The 20,999-nt window shown below is 42.6% G+C and overlaps 2 protein-coding genes across 3 annotated transcripts; one reads left to right on the forward strand and one right to left on the reverse strand.

The window, feature by feature from the left end:
- Window positions 1–6,203: 6,203 nt before the first annotated feature.
- On the forward strand, window positions 6,204–14,539 carry cnn1b (calponin 1, basic, smooth muscle, b). The gene is made up of 7 exons (XM_071535032.1): window positions 6,204–6,413; window positions 9,952–10,073; window positions 10,297–10,363; window positions 10,963–11,100; window positions 11,536–11,652; window positions 11,933–12,079; window positions 12,335–14,539. The coding sequence occupies exons 1-7, from the start codon at window positions 6,354–6,356 to the stop codon at window positions 12,578–12,580; spliced, it is 897 nt and encodes a 298-aa protein (XP_071391133.1). The 5' UTR covers window positions 6,204–6,353; the 3' UTR covers window positions 12,581–14,539.
- Window positions 14,540–14,652: 113 nt separating this feature from the next.
- Window positions 14,653–20,978, reverse strand: elof1 (elongation factor 1). Of its 2 annotated transcripts, XM_071535044.1 has the most exons (10): window positions 20,895–20,978; window positions 20,731–20,782; window positions 20,587–20,648; window positions 20,360–20,441; window positions 19,989–20,181; window positions 19,578–19,645; window positions 19,416–19,471; window positions 19,172–19,254; window positions 18,947–19,020; window positions 16,987–18,636 (listed from the first exon to the last, which is right to left on the reverse strand). In XM_071535044.1, exons 1-10 carry the CDS (start codon window positions 20,910–20,912, stop codon window positions 18,608–18,610), a joined length of 717 nt encoding a protein of 238 aa, XP_071391145.1. In that variant the 5' UTR covers window positions 20,913–20,978; the 3' UTR covers window positions 16,987–18,607. The 2 variants fall into 2 exon arrangements, with proteins under 2 accessions (XP_071391146.1, XP_071391145.1); XM_071535045.1 differs by lacking the exons at window positions 19,172–19,254; window positions 19,416–19,471; window positions 19,578–19,645; ... (3 more) ...; window positions 20,731–20,782; window positions 20,895–20,978 and adding exons at window positions 14,653–15,471; window positions 15,588–15,658; window positions 15,770–15,901 and having other exon boundaries at window positions 16,981–18,636; window positions 18,947–19,123.
- Window positions 20,979–20,999: the final 21 nt, after the last annotated feature.

Genomic DNA, 20,999 nt, shown 5'->3' on the forward strand with positions numbered 1-20,999 from the left:
ATTTAAAGATGCACAATGAATTAGAATGGAACAAATTTGAATAAGTCATAAGGATGACAACATTTGTATAATGGTAAAGAATATGATTGCGGTTGTAAAGAGAATGATTGAACACAAAATGATGATCAAATGACTTGCCAGTGGAGTTTATTTTTTTCTTTCCTTTTGTCTGTTTTTTATTTTGTCTTTTAATGCAATGCAATTTCTTGTTACGATTGTCTTTTTCTGGAGATTTTAATGTGAAGCAGCGTACACTACACACAGGCCTTAGGGTCAATGTCTCAGCATTACCTTGTGACTCAGATTGTTGTCGTCTACAATGACCACTACTAATGATGATGTAATTGTAGCGCTGAAAGCTGAGACTTACTTGAAAGTTTTGTTCTTCAATAAAGTTGAAGACGGGGGGGAAAAAAGTTGCTTGACTCTTTTATTTTGGCTTTCCCTTGTTGTATATTTTAATTGATTAGGAGTTAGGAATGTAATGTTTCTTTTTACTCTGTCAACTTTAGTTTCCTTTTGTACCAAGGACTTCAGTACTCTCCTTGGTGTCAGAACAATAACGTCAGCATGAGAATGTCCAGCTGTATGCAGTGTAAAGCCCTGTAGGTGTAATACAATCAGACAGTAGTATAGTTGACCAGTCATTAGTCAGCTGTGAGGTGGTCCTAAGGCATTTCTACCCAGGCAAGCCAAGACCTGCTACTGGTAGCTGGCACCTGAGAGAGGCAGTACTCACATCATTCCATATTTTCTTCTGCATGTCAGTTAGTCTGGGGGGGTGAGGCGGTGTAACGAAAGGAAAGTGACGGAGGTAATCAACAAAAAAAGACAGAGTGATGTCCAGGCGGAGACAGATTCAAAGGGGGATGAAAGGGTAAAATGAGAGGATGACTGAAATAGGGATGAAAGAGAGAGAGATGAAGGAGTGGGGAAAGTGAAAGAAGGGAACGGGAGGGAGGTGTCTAAGCCACTGTTGGTCTCTGATTGAAACCAGCTCTGCTATGTGTGTGTGTGTGTGTGTGTGCCGGTCAAGGGGCTTGGTCAGAGTCTGTGCCTGAAGAGCTTTACCAAACATGGTCACATAACAGAGACTCAATGAAAATTTCCTCAGCTACTACAGTACACATTCATAGTGTAGACTTGCATACAACTTCACTCCATAAGTATTCACTCATGGGCAGGCTGACCATCATCACCTACACACACTGTATACAGAGAAACACACTTGCACGTCGCGAAAATACAGTCTGTCATCGCTTACAAAAAAATAGACACGTCATTCAGCGCAACTGCGCTCGCACGAAGATCATCCTCACACACACACACACACACACGCAAAAAAGGATGTATACGTCAGTGTTTGTGCTGTTTTCATAGTCTGGCTGAATCTGCAAATCTGTGCCTTGGCTCTGAGCCACGGCTCTTGTGGGTGTTTACCTTCTGTCAACTGTGTTTGTAAAACGTTTTAACTTAATGAATTTATGTCTATAAATGTCAAATCTCCTCTTTCCCCTCTTTACAAGGTACAAGACCTCTGTTTTGAATTTGCTCCATGTTGGCACAAGCCCGCTCTATATTGAGCAAGATATTGTTATGTAAAAATAAATAGATTATAGGGATATGCCTATTTCAGGAGGAATTTATGCAGAAGACCTTTTCCCAGACTTGGGGGAAACAAAAACACATCAAAAAAATCAACATTCCAGACTTTGGAGAGGCTATAAACGGAACCAATTTTACAAGGTGCTTAGACCCTTAGCCGCTGCGTGTCGATTGGGATGACTTTTTAAACCAAACTGTTAACGAGCAGCACCTAGCTGTCACCAGCTGCCTCACAGAAACATGTCCTGAGTCAGGACTACAAGTTAGGATGTGTGAAAACTGAAAGCGGTCACTAAATTATACCAGACACACAACTGGCTTGAACTGAACTGTGTGGACAATTCCAATTGTCTATGAAACTATTAGCTATGTATTCTGAAAACACTGCAGTCTGGATCGGGACACTTCAAACACCGTGAACTGTAGTGGATCTGACCTGACACTTCCACTTTTACTGACCAAATGCAGGTTTGTTTGAAGCTTCCCGTCCCTACTGTACACCGACAGGTCGGAATTATCCCGATGCCGTGAACTCAGCCTTCAGAATTCGTCTCAGTCGCGTTGGATGTCGAGGCCTTCTACCATAAATAGCCAGACAGACTGGAGAGAGGGAAGGGGTGGAGGGGTGGGGTGGTGGAGGGAGGGAGAGGCGGCTGAGGGAGCTTTGGAAATGCCCTTCTGTGTTTCTGAAGCAGCACTTCTCTCTCTCTCTCTCTCTCTCCTTCTGTCTCTCCCTCTCGGTGCTCTTTCTTCCTAAACAGTTGTAGCCAATCGCACTCCATCTGCATTTTGTCAACTTTCATGACTCACAATTTGTCCTCACCTCATGCACCCTTTAAAAGTGCTGGTCTCTATATCATACCCAGAACCCTGCTGTCATCCAAGGTGTCCTCCCCCCAAGGTGTTCTTCTGCTGATATACTGTATGTCTCGACTCTGAAATACTTCAACTGAAATGTATACTTTTCACTTATCCAAATGTACAAGTTAAACAAACCGAGCCGGAGGCCGTGCAAAACGTTCAAAAAGGAATCTAAGTTCAAAAAAACATCACATCATCGCAGACTTGTTTTCATTTCTCTGATGTAAAACGCTGACGCTCATCCATTCTGACTCTTTTCCTCGAGTTTGGCCTCTCCGCCGCTGCTGCTGCTGCTGCTGCCCTCCGCTAATATGACGTTTCGCCTAAGTGTTAGACGAACTCGGAGCCAACGTAAACACTCCGCAGCCCGCCGCACAGCAAATATAAGACGCTAGTCCATTATTATTAGTGTAAGGGATTCCTCTTTCACGAGACATTACATCCCAGCTCCTCTCCCGGGCCGGTGAAAGGCCCTTCCCTTCTCCCATCATGCCCAAATAAAGTGTCCAAATTCCTCGTGTGTGCTTCTTCTCTCTGTGAAATGTTTATAAGACCCTCGCTCGGTCCTGTTCGTCACTGTATGTGTGTGTGTGTGTGTGTGTGTGTGCATGCATGGCTCTATATCCCGCTAACAGGCTGTTTATGGTGATATGTTGCGTAACGGTTACATGTGCTATAATTTTGGTTTGTCATCACAGCCAGTCTCGCACCTCAAAGGAACTTTTACATGAGGTACAAGGTTAACCAGTCCAACTACTTCTGTATTCTTAATTATGGGATTTCCATTTGGTTATTACATAGTTATTGGTGCAATGAGTTCATCAGGGTCAGGGTCTCCTTCTGTATTTACCCTACTAGGCCCTGCTCAGTCCACTCGCCTGGTTAAATATGTCAGGTAGAGAGGCTTTAGTGCTGCCCTTGGTGGATCAAAGTGTGTGCCAAAATCCTGCTGCTACACCCGCTGCGTTTACCCTGTACCAAATTTGTCCATCATCTTTCATTTTGCTAGATCCGCTGAGCTGCATTTGGACTTTCCTCTGTGCTGCGGGATCAATATCAATCAGTGACCTTTACTTGACTTTTACTGCCTGTTCTTCCAGATTTCCTCCAGAAAAAAGGTCATTTCCCTCTGTCTTTTTTCCCTTTCAGTCACTGAAAATCCACCTGGCATTTCCATTCTGGACGCCACAATGAAATATCACCAATTGCCGTGTGTTATACTGTGGACATGCAGTGATTGTAGGTGCTGTGGTCAGTGAAAGTCACTCACACACACCGTTGCTCTGCTGTAATTATTTTCAGCTGTGTGTAAACAAAGCCTCCGCGCTGATTGATTGAAACCCTTTGCATTGTTGCCGGGTAACAGTGTATGTCCAGTAATCTTGCGCTTACACTCTCCCATTGTCTATCACCGCCGCCACAGCCACCTATCCCATAATCCACCTCTCTCTCACTCTCTCTCTCTCTCTCTCTGTCTCTCATCCATCCCTGGCCTTTCCAGAATGTTCTCTTCTGGCTCCACCGGCATGGTCTGCCATGTGTCTGGTAGTGACACACACACACACACACACACACACACACAGAAGAGAGAGGGAGAGACAGAGAGAGGAGGGTGAATCATGCTCCCTGGGGAGCAGCAGTGCCGCCTCCTCTGTTCCCCTCTGGCTTTCCACTCCACAGATCCCTGAATCCGCTGCATTCCTTTCCTTGTCATCTGCCTGCCTATGGGTGGGTGGGTGGGTGGGTGGGGGGGGCTAAGGGGGGGGAGAGGAGGAGGAGAAGGAGCAACACATTGGAGTAAAATGGGAAAACCACCTCACTGTTCCCAGAGTGACGTCAGGCCCTCCACAGTAGCCTCCATGCACAGTCAAACATATGTCCAGTGCGCTGGAACCGCTCCCGCCGTAACATGGTATCATATGGCTATGTGTGAATCTGTGAGGTGATATATCTCTGCGTTACGGCATACGAGTGCGATGACAAGCTGAGAAGAAAGGAAAGCACACCCAGGCTGATGGGGTTATTTCTCATCTTCGGTGTACATGCGTTTTTACCAGATCTTTTTTTTTTCTTCTTCACTGGTAAAAGTGCAAGAGTTGACCTTAGCAAAAGGTTGTGAAAGTTTTTAATGAGAAACACTCGCTCTAGAAGAATAGGAGATATCTGCAATTTGAAACAAAGCATATTACAGTACATTGTAAAGGAGAGTAGGTACCTCAAGTCCTCGGTTGATAAAATATCGCTTACAGACTGCCTCCCTCATATTTTAGAAATACTGAGTGATGAACTGCAGCGCTCTTAAGAAATTAGCTCTTCAACTAATTAACATATTTCTATGCGGATGAGGTGGAGACTCACAATATGGAGCATTATGAAAAATGTGCCTGAGCTTATATATTCACGCCCTGCTGCTCATTAATCTTGCTCCATTAGAAATGCTTGTCTCTGTCCATTCTCTTTCTCCATATATTGAGAAGCCCCACCAGCCAGGCTGCATTTCCATATAATCACATTTTTGCTATGATTTACTCTATGAGGGCAATCACATTATGTTGAATACAGTTAGTGTGACCTACATGATAAGTGATTGATAGATAGATTGCTTGGTTGGTTAGTGTTAGGGTTAGAGTTTCAGTCGTTATATGGAAATGTTGCAGTCCTGTGTGTGTAGGAGAGCACAGCAGTATGCAGAAAGCAGCATGTAACCCTGCCAGCACTCTTTGAATGGAAGCCAGTAAAAAATATGTGTGGGTACTTTAGCAGCACTCCTCTAGCATACCTGTGCTGTACTGATCTGTGCATTAAACACAGTGGAAAAATACTTGGTACCTTACTGTGCCAGTATAGGTACTGCATGGCACCCTTATGTGGTAGAAAAACAGATTCTCTCTCAAAGTGTGAAATATGTGATGTAAAAAAAAAAAGTGAAATCTAGCTTAGTGCTAGTTGCTTGTCAGCTGTGAGTGTCTTGGACAATAAAAAAACCCCACTAATAATAGTTCTCTACTGCAACTTAACAAGATAAACATGTCTTACAACTTATAACCATCATCTTACATCATTAGCAAACATAGGAATTGGTTAAAACAAACATGAGCACCTCAAGAATATTCAGAAAATATTGAGATCACCATAAGGGAAAATCATATTGCCATAATCAAGCTATAGGGACTTGTGGAGTGTCTGTAGTACTTACAAGTGAGTTTAGAGTGACCTTATTATACTTTATGTTATTTATTTTATCACATATCACTATAATATTCCAAGTTTAATTAGTAATTCCTATAGTTTTGCTGTGATATTTGTATTGTATTGTATTGTATCCCTCTAAAATGCATTATTAGGCTACCTATTGTTCTTTTTCATAAGGGCAGAGAACACCCAAAGGCCAAAATAAACATGTTTTGGTCCTGATACTGAAGTGTATTTTAAGACTATGGCTGCAATTCGCTTCAGTATGACAATAACATAACGTCAGTAAAGTGCACCATAACACAAATGAAAAGCATCCCTGAATGGGCCGAAGGTGGAAAAAGTGACACTGATCAAATCTAATGCCCGAGCGGTGACATCACCCCCGATGAGGAGGCAGCGTCCGGATTGGACGGCGGCCCTGGCCAATCAGGGCGCGCACACATGGGGAGAGTTTAAAAAAGATTCAGAAAAGTGTCGGAAAGTTGTCCAAAAGCCTCACCAGGTCGGAACACAACCGCGATCTAACAGCACACAACAAAAAAAAAACAGCCAAGATATCTACGGATTTGTCAAGCTCAGAGACACACGGGATTTTTCTGTGCCTTTCTCTCGCCAGGACAGAGAGGTGTAACCTGCTTCTCCGTTTTTAAAGGTCCCTTCAGCTTCACTGTACATAGCCCCAAAAAAGCACCATGTCACAACATTTCAGGAGCGGCCCAACCTTCGGACTTTCCGCCGAGGTCAAGAGTAAGGTAGGCTTCCGAGATGTTTTTCATCTGTAGTGGCAAAGACTCGTTATTGTGAATTTTTTTTTTTTTTTTTCCACTGCGATGGGTTTTAGCAGCCTATACTGTGCGTTAGAGAACTGGGGTGTGAGGACCTCCAGGGGTCCTTGAGGGGGGGGGGGGGGGGGGGGGGGCAGGGGGTCCCCAGCAAAATGAGGAATAGTTTAATTTCACTATTGTTTCACTCACTATGAGAAGATGTGTAAAGGTTGTTTTGATCACGGGTTTTACTCTCATCACTGCAGTCATCACCCCGCCTAGGGAATAGACAGTTACGCAGTTCTACTCTAAATCATAACTAACTCCCAAAATCTTCTCAGGTGGGTTTCCTTCATACAAAATCTCATCAAATGGGGGTTTGTGGTTTGATGAGTATCTATCTGGGGGGTCCTTGGCATGAGAAAAGCTTGGGATGCTGCTGGCTGGCACCTGATGCACACAGGCCTGTATCCACTAGTGGCTAGAACTATATATAGTTATAGTCACTTTTTGTAATTTTCCAATTAAGTTAACTTTTTGAAGTTAACTTTTAACTCTCTGTAAGTTAGTCTTCACGTTTTCATCTATGACCTAAATACACTTCCACTCATTCTTGGCAGGTAGGAGAGGCCACTTTGACTACTTTGATGGTGAGATGATGCATGGGGTTATTCCCAGCAAAGGATAAACAGCAAATATAGTCATTTTATTATCAATAATTAGTGCTGTACTGTACTGTACTACTGTACGTATATGGCATCATGCATTATCTTCCTTTCCAAGCATGTAAGCCTGTCATCATCCTGTCAGCTGCCTTGTTAAGAAAAACAAGTGTTCGTGCATCAATTGTGGTCAGAGTTTTGGGAAACCTCAGATGTTTTTTCGGAGGTCGGTGGCTCCTATTCATATCCACTGCTAGTGTCACGACAGAAAGCACTCTGTACTACGGAATGTGATGGGATGAGTCAGAGCTGCTGACAGTCTGTTTTCAGCATGGGAAAGGTCAGCCCCAGAATATTCCAGCCCCGTCTGTTGAGATGTTCAGACCATCATCGTTGTCAATGAGGGATGCTGTCTCTTCCCTGAATAGTGCCGTCTCTCATCGATGCTTTAATCTCACACACAAGTGCACTGCACTCTGCGAAACCCACATTCCCTTCATTACTGCCGCTCAGCACTCAGCTGGGTCTTATTGCAGGAAGGGGCATTGAGATTTTGGCACTAGCCTGGCAGCGTTATTTCACTGCCATCTCCATACCATTTCCATTAGACCTCATTCAAACGCCGGTAAGTCTGGGCAATTATGCACAAGAGCAGAGAAGTACTAGCCACAGTGTAGCAACATGGCAACGAAGTCAGTTGATGAGCCAGGGAAATTCCACTTTCCTTGTAACAAACAACTTAGAGCTCAATTAATGGCGTGATGAATGCGAGGGCTTCGTGGGCCGTGCTACCACAGCGAGGACGGTAAGTTCCAGTAGCATGACATCAGAGAGGAGCAGAGATGCAGCAGAGACTGACAGGTACATCAGCAAATCTGATCTCCTTTTAAGGAGTGACTGGGCTCCGTGTTGGAACTTGAGAAAGTGTCCTTACTCTAAACAGTTTACATCCGAGTCAGGAATGACAAAACACTCCCCCGACAGAACGCAGGTGGACAGGAGCTGGTCTGATAGATGTGAAAGCCACAAGGCTGTGCCAGCTGCTCCCAGAATGGATCCACTTTGTGCTGAATGGAGAACAGATGAGATGAGGAGAAAAGGAGCTGAGAAGAAATGATGTCAGTGAAAGCCGGCTATAAATACAAACCTATTTCACTGACTGTGTACATTGGAACTTTCATCTATGAGTTACAAACAGCTATACTGATCATTAAAACATTAAAACACAATATATTTATGTTTTTCTCAGTTTGACACTTTACTAGTTTCTCAAGGCCTGGGTGCCCAAATTCTGGGTCAGGATTTGAAATGGCTCATGGTCTTGTTTGTGTTGGATCCCCACATGATGAGACTTATAATGTTGCAAGCAGCCTGGCTGGCATGAGTTTTATGTTTTCACATGGGTGCTGGACTGTTACTCTATAGGCCATCTATCGAATGAATCAAAACTTGTCAGATGTTTTCTATGTCTGCCCTTTTGACTTACATGGGCAATTGTGACGAGGCTGTATTAGTGGACTGGTGGTGTGCTGTTTGTGGCATTAAAAGTTCTGGAAAACAACCAGTTCTGATTGCATTCCTGAGCTCGACAATGAAAAGAACAACACGGCTAAATCAAACTCCTAAACTAAAATACCTTGGTTGGAAGCGAGAGCTGTCGATCTTGGCGTGTCTTTATCGGACGTGGTTCGCCTGAATAGTCGGCTCACTGTAAAAGGGCAGATTCTGGAAAACCCAGTGGGAGAGAGGGATGAGGAGAGCAAGAAAAAGAGAGAGAGAGACATACTATGAGAAATATGAGCAAGGCCAAGAGTAGGGGGGGGGGGAGTGATTGGGAAAGCTGTTTCTCCCAAGTTTGGTGTGATGGGCTGGAAGCTACGCAAACCCCCGCTGCTTTGAAATACCTGTTTGTGTTGGCTGCTGATCCCAGACTGTGAAGAGTTATCTGCAGAACATTGAGAAAAGGGGGGAGAGAGAGAGAAAGAGAGAGGGAGGGAGGGAGGGAGGGAGGGGGGGGGGGGGGGGGATTCTGCCTTAAGCCCTACACCAGAATTCAAAGTATTAGGGCAGTGTGTTTGTGCCAATAAGGAAATACATGGAGAGAGAGAGAGAGTGTTTCTCCATGCAGGAATGTTTCATTTTCATTTTTCTTCCTGTTATTTTTTTATACCCCTCATCTCAAGGTATTTTTTTTATGATACAGTTAGGTTGGTGTACAGTGGTGTGCCAGCTCTTATGAGAAAAGACTGGATAAAACCAAAGTTATTTTAGTCATTGAAAGCCTGAAATTAGGCATGAAAGAAACATTGTATTAAACCGAAGTAGGAAAACATTCCCTCACGGCGGCTTGTCATCAAAACATGCTGTGTGTACTTAACATTCAAATATCGTATGTACTATCATTTAAGTAATACTGTTCTGTCTTCTGTTTTTATGCCTTCCTCATGGGGATCCAGGTTGTTTTTCCCACTGATTGGTCCTGTGGAAAATGCAAAACTTGAATGGAACTTATATTCCACTAGATGATATTTAACTCCGGTCCAGTGAATATTATCATGGCTTTTGTGTTAATTCATAGTCTGGAACATTTCAGTGTGTATATTAACCCATTAGATTGTTCTTCTACTAGTAGCGGGGCAATTGTGCGTCCTTTTAATCCGTTGTTGTCCTCATTCTCTTCGAAAATTCACAAATGTCAAATCAAATGTCAAATCACAAATGGCAGTTTTGAAGAATATAGCTCATGCTTTATGCCATCAATGCATTGCCAGGGAACAGAATAAGCCCCCACAAATGTCCCGACATGCGTTTCATCACATCGCACACGGCCGCCCCTGTCTGACCTCTGACCTCTGCCCCCTCAGCTGGCAGGGAAGTACGACCCGCAGAAGGAGGAGGAGCTGCGGCTGTGGATCCAGGATGTGACCGGCAAGAGGATCGGGGACGGCTTCATGGACAGTCTGAAGAACGGAGTCCTGCTGTGCGAGTGAGTGGAGACGGAGGCGGTCCATCCACAGAGACCGAGACCGAGGATCTGAGAGTCTTCAGAAATATGGATCACATCCATTTCTGTAGATGATTCTGTACCAGAACTAAATTGAAAATGGAAACGTGTTTTCAGTGTTACAGCCTACAGTATCCTCCTAAAAAAAAATGGAAGTAATCTATCTCTTAAATACCAGAACTATTTTGTGTCTCTCTCTTCGTAGACTCATCAACACTCTTCAGCCAGGTTCGGTGAGAAAGATCAACAACTCCAGTCAAAACTGGCACCAGGTAATTTAACAGCTCCGAGAGACACCTGAATAAAATCCATATTCTCGTATCGCAAGCGCCATGGGAACTGGGTAACTAGTGGACATGATCTATGAAAAAATAGATATCGACTCGATTTCACCCTGCTGTTCTAAAAATTGTTGTTTCCCAGAGTGTGTGAAACCAGATTAGTCTGCCCCCTTGGCATGGACAACACACACACAGCTTATTTACATTCCAGAAAGTAGCTGCCTTATCAAATGAAGCCCATCTCAGCATGTGGTTTAGTCGCCTTGTACGGGACTAAAGAAGCAAACAGCACATTGTTTTGAAGAATGAGTAGGACGTTAAAGACAATGCACAACTGCAACACAAATCTTTACTTGTAGATTATAGATATTACAGATTTTTGAGTAATTGTAATCACATTGTAAAGGAAGAAATAACCACAGCTGATCCTAACAAAGTGCTGCTGTATAAGACACTTGCTGCTCCAATTAAAGCGGCGCCCTGACCCCTCTGGTGAAACACGTGAAAATGAATTAGACTGTGTGTAATATGACAAATAGATGCTCTTCTTCACTAATTCCATTCTGCATTCTGTCTGCTTTATTCTTCAGCTGGAAAACATAGGAAACTTTGTCCGTGCGATCACAGACTACGGCCTGAAGCCACACGACCTGTTTGAGGCCAACGATCTGTTTGAGAATGTCAACCACACTCAGGTCCAGAGCACACTCATCGCTCTGGCTGGAATGGTGAGGGCAGCGGTGCACGCTCCATCGTTTTCTACCATCCGCTGTGCTGCTTTATGTTGACTGTGTCATTACAGTCTATAGTGGCAAAGGCTGGAGCTGGTGCTTAACTCCAAATAGTAAAGGAAGGAATAATCAGGTGCAAAGTCTCAACAAAAACTGGAAAAAGATTTTTTGGTCAGCAGCCACAATGAGCATATTTATATCAGCATCTGGTGATGATGAAACTGTAAAGTTATAGTGCAATATAACAATAGATAGTCATCAGACTGCCTATGTGAGCTTTGTGTTGTATGGACTGTGAACATAGGAGAGGAGAAAAAATGTAGTACAATATGGCAAGAGTAATAGCATAATAAAAACAATATGGGTTTGAAAAAATGTAGACTGTATTACCACTATTTTCCTTTCTGTCTCTGCATACTTCTCTCTCTTCAGGCCAAGTCCAAAGGTTTCCACTCCAAGTACGACATCGGGGTGAAGTACGCTGAGAAGCAGCAGCGCCGCTTCGCCCCGGAGAAGCTCAAGGAGGGACGCAACATCATTGGCCTGCAGGTCAGAACAGCAGAGGAGTTATTTTTATTACCTTATTATCTACGACTTCATGACGCATACAGCCTTGTTGATGAATGGAGAATTGTGTCCAGAGGTGGTGTGGTGGTCAAGGCCCTTGCCTATGGCGCTGCATTGTGCCCCCTGCTGGAACCCAGCTAAATTAATATTCAGCCATAAACATCTTGCCCCAAAGTACAAAATAAGCCCCATATCAATAAATACAAAGTAACACAGTATCTTTCTCAGTCACTTTGCTCACTACATTTTGCTGCGTCTCTAGATGGGCACCAACAAGCTTGCCAGCCAAAAGGGCATGACATCATACGGCACACGACGCCACCTGTACGACGCCAAGATGGGCATGGACAACCCACTGGACCAGTCCACCATCAGCCTGCAGATGGGCACCAACAAGGGAGCCAACCAGGTGAGCACAGCCTTCCTTTTACATTTCAATTACTGGCATTATGCTAATCCATTTTTACACTCTCATCCAGATTGAATATTAGACTGCGAGAGGCATCGCACACGTATTGAAAAGGGAGATAAATTAATTTGAATTCAGTAGATCTAATGAGATTAGCAGTCATTTTCTTCTAAAAAAAGATCTAATAACATCACCTGTAGACTGTTCTTCCTAAGGATTAAACCGTTCATCTTTCTCTCTGTCTGTCTCTCTCAGTCTGGCATGACAGCCCCAGGAACCAGGAGGCACATCTTTGACAAGAAGCTGGACCTGGAGACCTGCGACACCACCACCGTGTCCCTGCAGATGGGCACCAACAAAGTGGCGTCCCAGCAGGGCATGACCACCTACGGCCTGCCGCGCCAGGTCTACGACAACAAATACTGCGCCAACCCCACCGAGGCCTACTATAACAACGGGGAAGGGGCCGAGTTCGACGGCTACCACCACTACTCTGACTAGGACAGACACGGACGGACTCGCCCTCTCCTTCCCCCCCCCCCTTCGCTTAACTTCCAGACAACAACCGCAACTTGACTTTGTAACGAGCAGGACCACCCAGACTGTTATTTAACACCCGCTGACGTGGTCACGATGACCGTCGTCGTTTGCCGTCATCATCGTCTTCATTCCCCGTCTGCTTCCGACCATTTTTGCCCTTTTTTGCTCTGAGGGATTTATTGCTTGTCTTTCCATTAGTAGAAGAAAAAAAGCGTGTGTTTACAGTGACCTTATGTCAAAATTTTCATTTAGTGGCCAACTTCTTTCCCCCCCAACCACTATCAGACTTTTCAACAGAGATTTTTGCTTTTCCTCTGACGAATTTTATTAATTGCTATCAAATATACCCAAGATGGGAAGAAAACCCAACGTCTCATAACTTAAGATTTAATATCCTTTGCTATTTATAGATTTTTTTATATACTTAGTGTAATTAGAGATTTTATAGCCGTCGATACCCCACACCTCACCTCCCCACCCTTCCCATCCAGCATGAACATCGACAGAGCAGAATTTCAAAAGCTCCGCGAATGGGAACGAGCAGCCGACTTGGTGCTGTTGACCTTTGACCCTTTTGGAATCGGAGTCCACATCCACATCGGAGCGCAGCAGGCTCTAGGATTTCATGCCTCTGGATGACACAGAAGCCCCCGGGTCGCTCTGACTGACCGGGGCAGATCATGCAGGAGGACTTGTAAGCTTTGTGCGGACTTTTGCCTTGTTTTGTGTGCACCTGCGCTGGCATATTGTCACGTTCACATGCCAAATCGCCATTTTTAAAGGGCCGTTTTAGATGGCCTGTGTGCAGCGTTTCCTAAGCTTTTTCAGGAGGTTGATTCATTTTGTAAAAGTAGGGGGGCGGCTGTCAGACATGCTACAATGCTTTAATAAAGTGAAAGGCCAAATGTAGGTGTTGTGACATCCAGCAGTGTGTGTTCACTAATGCCCCTCGCACCTTTTTGAAATTACAGAGTAACTGTCAATCAGCAGTATTTCCTATAGTGCCAATGAGTCCATTCATCATGTTTTGTTTCTTGGAGTTTCGGTTCTCATCCTATGGGAGACTCGCTCTGCTCGCCTCGTGCCTCAGTGAACCTCGGCTTTAATATGCTGGTGCTCCAGTTGCACTTTACCTAGCATCACCTTGTGTGCAGCAAATGGCTTAGAAGCGCAATCTAAAAGAAGACCCGGCTGCTCCCTGAAAAACGCTGATGTGAATCATGACGAATATGCAGATTCTTGTTGTATTGATATTTTCTGTATCATATGATACCGTTGACCCACCGAATGTCTTGAATGTAATGTTACTGTTTAGATTATGAGTGCTACTAGCTGTAATGGGATTCATTTTCACCACATCAGAGGGCAATAATAATACGACTATATTAACCTACAAAGAGTTGAAAACAAAATAGCTCCGGCACCAGTGACCTGTCTGTCATTACATCAAAAAGCCTAAATTTATTCAGAAAATATTCTGATTAATTGGCTTTGTATCATAAAATGAGATGCATATTGTCAGTTTTTACTGTTCAATAAGCCTTGTTTATGTGATGAGCCTTGAACGAGCCAACAGATATGAGCTCTCTTCAACTGTTCATCATCACAACAACAAAGGCATCATGGCCTCTATTATATTTATGACTTCTTGTTGTACTAGTGTGCCATCTAGTGTTTCAAGACCTTTACAGTTATGAACAGCACATTTACATTTACTGTATTATCAATCCATTGGATGTCCAAAAACATTCCTTTTATTCAATCAAAGATGGTGGAATGTAGAATTTTTTTAACAGTGCGTTCATTCCCATCTATTATTATACTGCCTAGTAAATGTATAGCAACATGTCACCTTACTCTGTTGACTTTGTCTCAACATTGTTTAGACTATACATCATGCCAACCTCTGAATATTTTCTATATGCCTTTCACTAAACATGACATTTGTGCAATAAAAACACTTCAAAAATATGGTTGTGTTTTAATTTTCTCATTAGTTATTACCCCAAAACACAAACAAATACACAGTAAGATGTGAAATACAGATTTAATTTCTAGAGAGTAGTTTCTCATACAAATTATATGATTGTGACTTAAAAAAAAAACTAAAAAATGTAATGGGGCACAAAATATATATACATCTACTGCACTAAAAAAGGAGAGTTGTGGCAGTTCAAGAAACAAAGGAAATGTCAACCAACAAAAGCATTTCAGTACAGTATTGACATGATTGAAAACACAAAAGGAACACGGGAATGTGTTGTAATGCCCCCATACAACCCTGCAGCAACCTGGGGATGAGAGAATCATGGTAATTCCTCCATCCATACATCGCACACATTACCAATGGTGGACACTGAAGGTTTTACACAAGCGGTAATATCTGTCTGATGACGACTTGAAGGATGTCCCAACCTATTTACATTACAGTCTTGTCCCAAAAAATACATCATGATCTAATCACTAAGATGACAATATGAAAATCCTTGTGTTGAGAACTGTGATGTAGACAGGCTGGGATCCTCCTGTTAAACAAAATGGCAAAACTCTGGCCCAGCCAGAGAAATGTGTCGTGCTCAGCAAGCCACAAGGTAGCAAAATGAAACAAAGTGTGTCATGCAGTACAGGAAAAAGATCTATGTTCTCAGAGAATTTAGTGTATCCACAGTTTCTGAAGGTTTTTGCTACATTGTGCTAGCAGGACGGGAACCAGGTCATCTGACCGATCAGTGGGGTGGAATGTAAGTGAGTGAGGTTAGAGAGGAGGTGAGTCACAGGAAAACACGACTACTGATTGGCCGCTTCACAGGCATCGATCCAATCGCTGTAAACATCCACTGGCTCAGACAGATCTGGACACAAAAGGTTAAGGGCGTTCCAATGCACAGAGACGAACATTTATAAAATTCAGATTGACCCAACAAGATGCCATGTAGATGAAAAGATATTTTCTTGTTTAAAAGGATACAAGTTATAGGAGTCTGGAACTCCTCCAAGCAAACCGTGCACGATATAATTCCCGTGTTCCGAGTTCGTTCCCTGGAAGACATAAGAGGTAAGTTATTTTATTCATGGTGCATTTTTACTGGTGGTATCCATAATGCAATTCATTTCATAGAGGATTTAGATGTTACACTGAGGTGAGCTTACATTTTGACATCACAGGATTTCTCGTGGTTACAGAACGGGCAGGTGAACTGGGTGTCCAGGTTACCCGTCAGTTTTTTCTTGGGGGGTGGCTTTCTCTTTGACTTTCTGCGTCCCATGTTTGATGTGGTAGCTCTGCAGAAGAAAAACAGCACCAGTTTTTTTCCCCATTGTCAATGGACATCATTCCTGCGTCTTTACTGACACTTTCTCAACACATCTCTATTGAATTACTATTTCCTCTCAGAAGTTAACACTGTGAATAAATACAAATAGAACAAGCAGAACCAATGAAAGCCATATATGACTGCACTTCTTGGTCCATTTCATACAGCCTAGGTGGGACAACTATGCATCCGTTGAGCATGTCTTGAGTGGGGTGAGTTGGTGTAGGTTAGGAAAGTTGTGATCAGCTACTGCCAGTAAATAATGATTGTGTCTGGTAGGTTAGTCCATTCTATCAGACAATTTCACAGGTACCAACCACTGTTTAGAGATTCTTTACTATAACCCTATTTGACTGATAGTCAAAGTGTATGTGAATGATACCAAAACATTTCTGTTGGATGAGATCATTTGGATTCGCCTGTTTTTACCATCTGTAAGCTTGGCAGAATTTCATGCAGCTACTGTAGCTACAGTCAGAGTAGTCACAGAAGAGAATGAATGTTTATGTAACACATAATCAGTAATCAATAATAACCCAACGGTGCTTTCAGTAATCTTTAATCACCTAGCCAATTACTTTTTATAGACAGGTCATTTAACCTGAAACCATGTGAAAATAAACGTCAAGAAGATGCTGGACTAACGTTACATGGAGGGGTGTGATACATTTTTAACATCATGGCTAGCAAAATTACCACCAATAAGATGATGAATAACGATTTGAATAACGTGTTCCATCGGTGCAGATGTTACAAGTTCAATTCCATCATAAACGCATTCGAAATTCCTTCAGATAGATCAACTGCAACAAGCATTGTGTTAAGCGCCAGAAAACAAAGCTAACGGTACATGCTAGAAAGCTAGCTCGTGAACAACGGACAACTGCTAGCTTGCGTGTAAGTAACTATATTGTATGAGATATTTAAACAAAATGCCATTTCAAATAATTTAGGGGAAATGTTGAGGTAACGTTAACGCTATGTGTTTAATCTCCTCAGACCACATATTTAGTATTTGAGTCAGCAGTGATGTGATTGTTCTCTTACCAAAAGGATGGCTTGCAGCGGAGGATGCTCTCTGTTCATCCGGATGCAATCCTCTATTAGGCTTCTTCTGATTGGCTGATTGGGAGTTTGTTCGATTTCTCATTGGCTTAGACGTAAACGTAAACCGCCCTATCCAATGGTGTATCTTGCTCTCTAACTCCCGCCTCCAATGAGACTTGGGCAAACACATAATCCACTCAAATCAATTTAAAACTTACAGAAGAGCACACTAAACGCTTTATTACAGTTACAGACAGTTACCGACAGTTACTGACAGACTGGTTAATGAGCAATATAATTTATTTTTGCATCTCCATAAAGGGGTCAGAAACCAACAGAGATGACAGAGAAGTACTATCAAGTGCCCTCTTCTTCACATATGCTATCTCCCAAGCAGGTTGCTTCAGTAAGAAATAAGAAAACTGTGATTCAGGCCCTGATGCACTCACCAGGGATATCAACGCAGAAAAGAGACTAATGATTAATGATGTGATCTCCCTGCTGGATCTGTTTCCATGGGTTCAAGTAATTGAGGACAAGGAGTGGCCAAGCCTTACCTCTTCCTGTAATTTTCAGCTGCTTTATCTGTGACCACAAAGATTATCAAACCCTTGAGCAGGTGGCCGGCTGGAGGCAGGTGCTGGAGAAAGCACTTGCCAACAGATCAATTAGCCTGAATCACTACATCTGTCATACTGGAGCACTCCACATTGGCAAGCATGCTCCCGACCAGTACTTAAAGCTTCAGAAGAGGAGGATGAAATTAGTCAAAATCCCATTTGGCCGCCACAGTCAGCAGTGAATTAACTGACAACATTATAATCAAACTTCTCCTCAGGACTAGCCCACTGAAGGAGGGGAACACCAAGAAAGTTGTTTTGACAACCTGTTGCTGCTGAGGAGCCTGTGAAATAAAAAGTTTCTCCCAAAGAATGATGCTGCTGAAAAGTCTGAGCCACTTCAACCTCTTGAATGCGCTGTCAAGAGAACAAGACATTGTGTGCTTTGGTGCTGCTGTGCCACCAAGCCACAGAAATAGATTAACAATAATGAAACTGCCTCAAATAGAAATACTGTTATTGTGGCAGCCAAAGAAACAGCTGAGAATCTAAAAGATGAGCTGCAACAAGAGTGTTTCACAATATCATATCAAAGAAATACTGACTTCTGAGGTTAAATAATAGGAAACAAAATAGGAGTCTCATACAAATTGCTGATGATAAGATATTGATGTGAAAATCAAATTGCATTGTTTTAATAGGCTATATCGATAAAAACATGGTATAAAAATTTAGATTAAAAGTAAACATCTCTTTTATTAAGACTGAATAAATAATAAGCATTAGTTGTGGTTGTTCTATTTGATAAATACTGGACATGTTCTGTTCATAAATTATGAATGCCACTCAATGAAAAGTATTTGAGATAGAGATGATAGCGAGTCCCACATAATGAATGTGGTCCAAAAATTGCAGATTGCAAATCTTGCAAGCCTAATTTAATTTTATTAGGATGGATTTTTGTCATCTATGATAATAAAAACCTGATGATAATGCAAAAATATGTGAGTGAATATTGTGATAGAGTATCCCAAATCCTTCTTAGACCATCAGTGCTTGGCAGAAGATTAGTGAGCTGAATTGAATTTATTTCCTCCTGTAAAATGAAAAAAAGTATTCCCATTATAATTTGTGTTGCTGTGCACTTTCTGTAGTAAGTTACTTTAAATATGTAAATATGATGTAACAACTGCTTGGTCTACTAATAGATTAGGCAACTTTCCTTTGGCTTCAGTGCCATTTTGTGCTTCAACTGAATCTACATTATATGGCATTGTCTTTATGCTTGATGTCCCATCTTCAACTAAATGGAAGATAAAGTAGAGCCACTCAGCTCCAGCACCATTCTCCACTGTAGTGATATATAAGAGCATGAGATAGGAATGACTTGAAATAACATATCTCACCTGTTTTCTCACAGGCCTCGCCTTTGGACAGTCTAACAGCCTCAAGCTTGCTCTGTATGTCTGAGATATCTAAACTGAAAAGACGATAAACAGCAGACAGTTGAGCATTTGTATACAAGTCCACCATCATAACACAGAGCCACACCACTGGCAACATGGTGAACAGAATCATCCAGACAAGCTACAAGACTGTCACTGCTGTAGCTTCACCCCAGAGCTTTTCACCTCAGTGTGTTCACATCCTGAGGCTGCTGCTGTCTGAAAGAGCGCTCCTGAGCCTGGCAGCTGCCAGTAGTCCTCTGCAAGTACTGGAAATAGAGGCACAATAGAAAAGAAAAGGACTGGAGTAAGGCAAAATTTGTTTGTTTGTTTGAGATAGCTGGTTCCCAGTTCTCACACAATCATAATCAATTATGGTCATATCTGGCTAACAGTGTTGAAGAAGAAACAAATTTGAGCGCTGTAGTACCATATCGGTGTTTAGCTTCTCTGATAACTTGCACTGGATTTCATGCCTCTGATTCCCTAAAGAGGAAGGAGAGAACCGTGTCAGGTTCTTGGCAGTTTCAAAGCTATTCACATCATGTAAACATTGTAGGTTTGGATCTCAAACACATAATGTCAAACTTGCCAAGTTGGCCGTGGATGTGATGGATTTCCTTCCTCAGCTCGGCAACCTGCTCCCACAGTACATTCCCCCTGAACGGACACATGGAAGCACACAGAGACAAGAGATAGGAGAGCAGAAAGGGGAGTTATTTGCTTATTATAAAATGGTTCAGTATGCATTTATCAGTGGAGGTCAAGACACTGAATTTTGGCATACACTTTCCTTTCCTTTCCTTTCCTTTCCTTTCCTGTATTTTCCTGTCCTGTCCTGTTGAACTATCCTATCCTGTCCCATCCCATCTCATCCCAATTATTCTTTTCTGTTTCATCCTGTCTTATCCTATCCAATCCTATGCCCCCCACCTCCCTATCTGAACCCATCCCATCAAATCCTATCCTATATTACACTATACGATCCTGAATCTTCTGGCACCTGTGATACAACTCCTGGGAGATGTGATGGATGGCAGCATCCCTCTGAATGCTGGAGCAGGGTGCAGAGTGAGAGGAGTGAGCCAAGGCGCTGTGCAGGTAGTAGAGCTCAGTAGTGACGTCACAGCGCAGGGCTTCAAAGCGCTCCTCCAGCTGCTGGGCAGCCAGGCTGGAGGCCAAACGCTGCAGCTCAGCTGGAAGCACAGCACCCATATTACACACAAGTAAAGAGACACATTTCACTTGGTATTTCTTTAAAGTTTCAGTAATGCTTATTATTGAAGTACAACTATTTAAGTGAGCTGCTACCAAAGGAACTAATTGTATGACATGGATGCTATTTCCAATTTATTCTCACTTCTGATCACTCACCTTGAAGAAGTGCAATACAGGTGTGAATCTGGATCCTCTCAGCTTCATATGTGGCCATTGTTTTGTTGAGAAAATCAATTGTCTATGGTAAAAAAGAAAAAAAAAGAAAATTGTAGGTGCTAAGATAAAAAAACAAAGACAAGAGATTTTGTATATTGATTTTGTATATTGAATATACAATTTTGTATTTTCTATATTAAATGCTAATGGAGATGTAAGATAGTCACCTTAGCTTGATTTTCAACCTCTGACCTCAGATTTTCCACTATATCCCGGAGAGGCTCCTCCTCTAATTCAGCCAATAATAAATTAATTAATTAATAAAGCACTAAATAAACTTTGTGAGACACATTTCACACATTTTAGCACACCTTCGACAGCAAGAGGCAGTGGCTGAGCAGCAGGGGGCGGTGTTTCACTCTTCTATGAAATGAGATGAGAAATGATCAATTCACAACTTGAAGAGATTAAAACTGACTGAAAATGAAATAGAATTTTGTACTTTACAAAACCAATATCAAAAATATCAACTTACTTCACCCTCGTCGTCCATGACGCATCAAACGCCAAGGTACTGTTCACCTGGAGGAAAGAAAATTGCAGTGATGCAGGGCATGACAGATTTGGACAGAAATGTGAA

This window comes from Centroberyx affinis, unplaced genomic scaffold, assembly GCF_046629955.1.
Source record: "Centroberyx affinis isolate AG114_WGS23_722 - 3 ecotype Tasmania unplaced genomic scaffold, CSIRO-AGI_Caff_v1 ptg002649l_1, whole genome shotgun sequence".
In the NCBI taxonomy this organism is placed as follows: Eukaryota; Metazoa; Chordata; class Actinopteri; order Beryciformes; family Berycidae; genus Centroberyx; species Centroberyx affinis.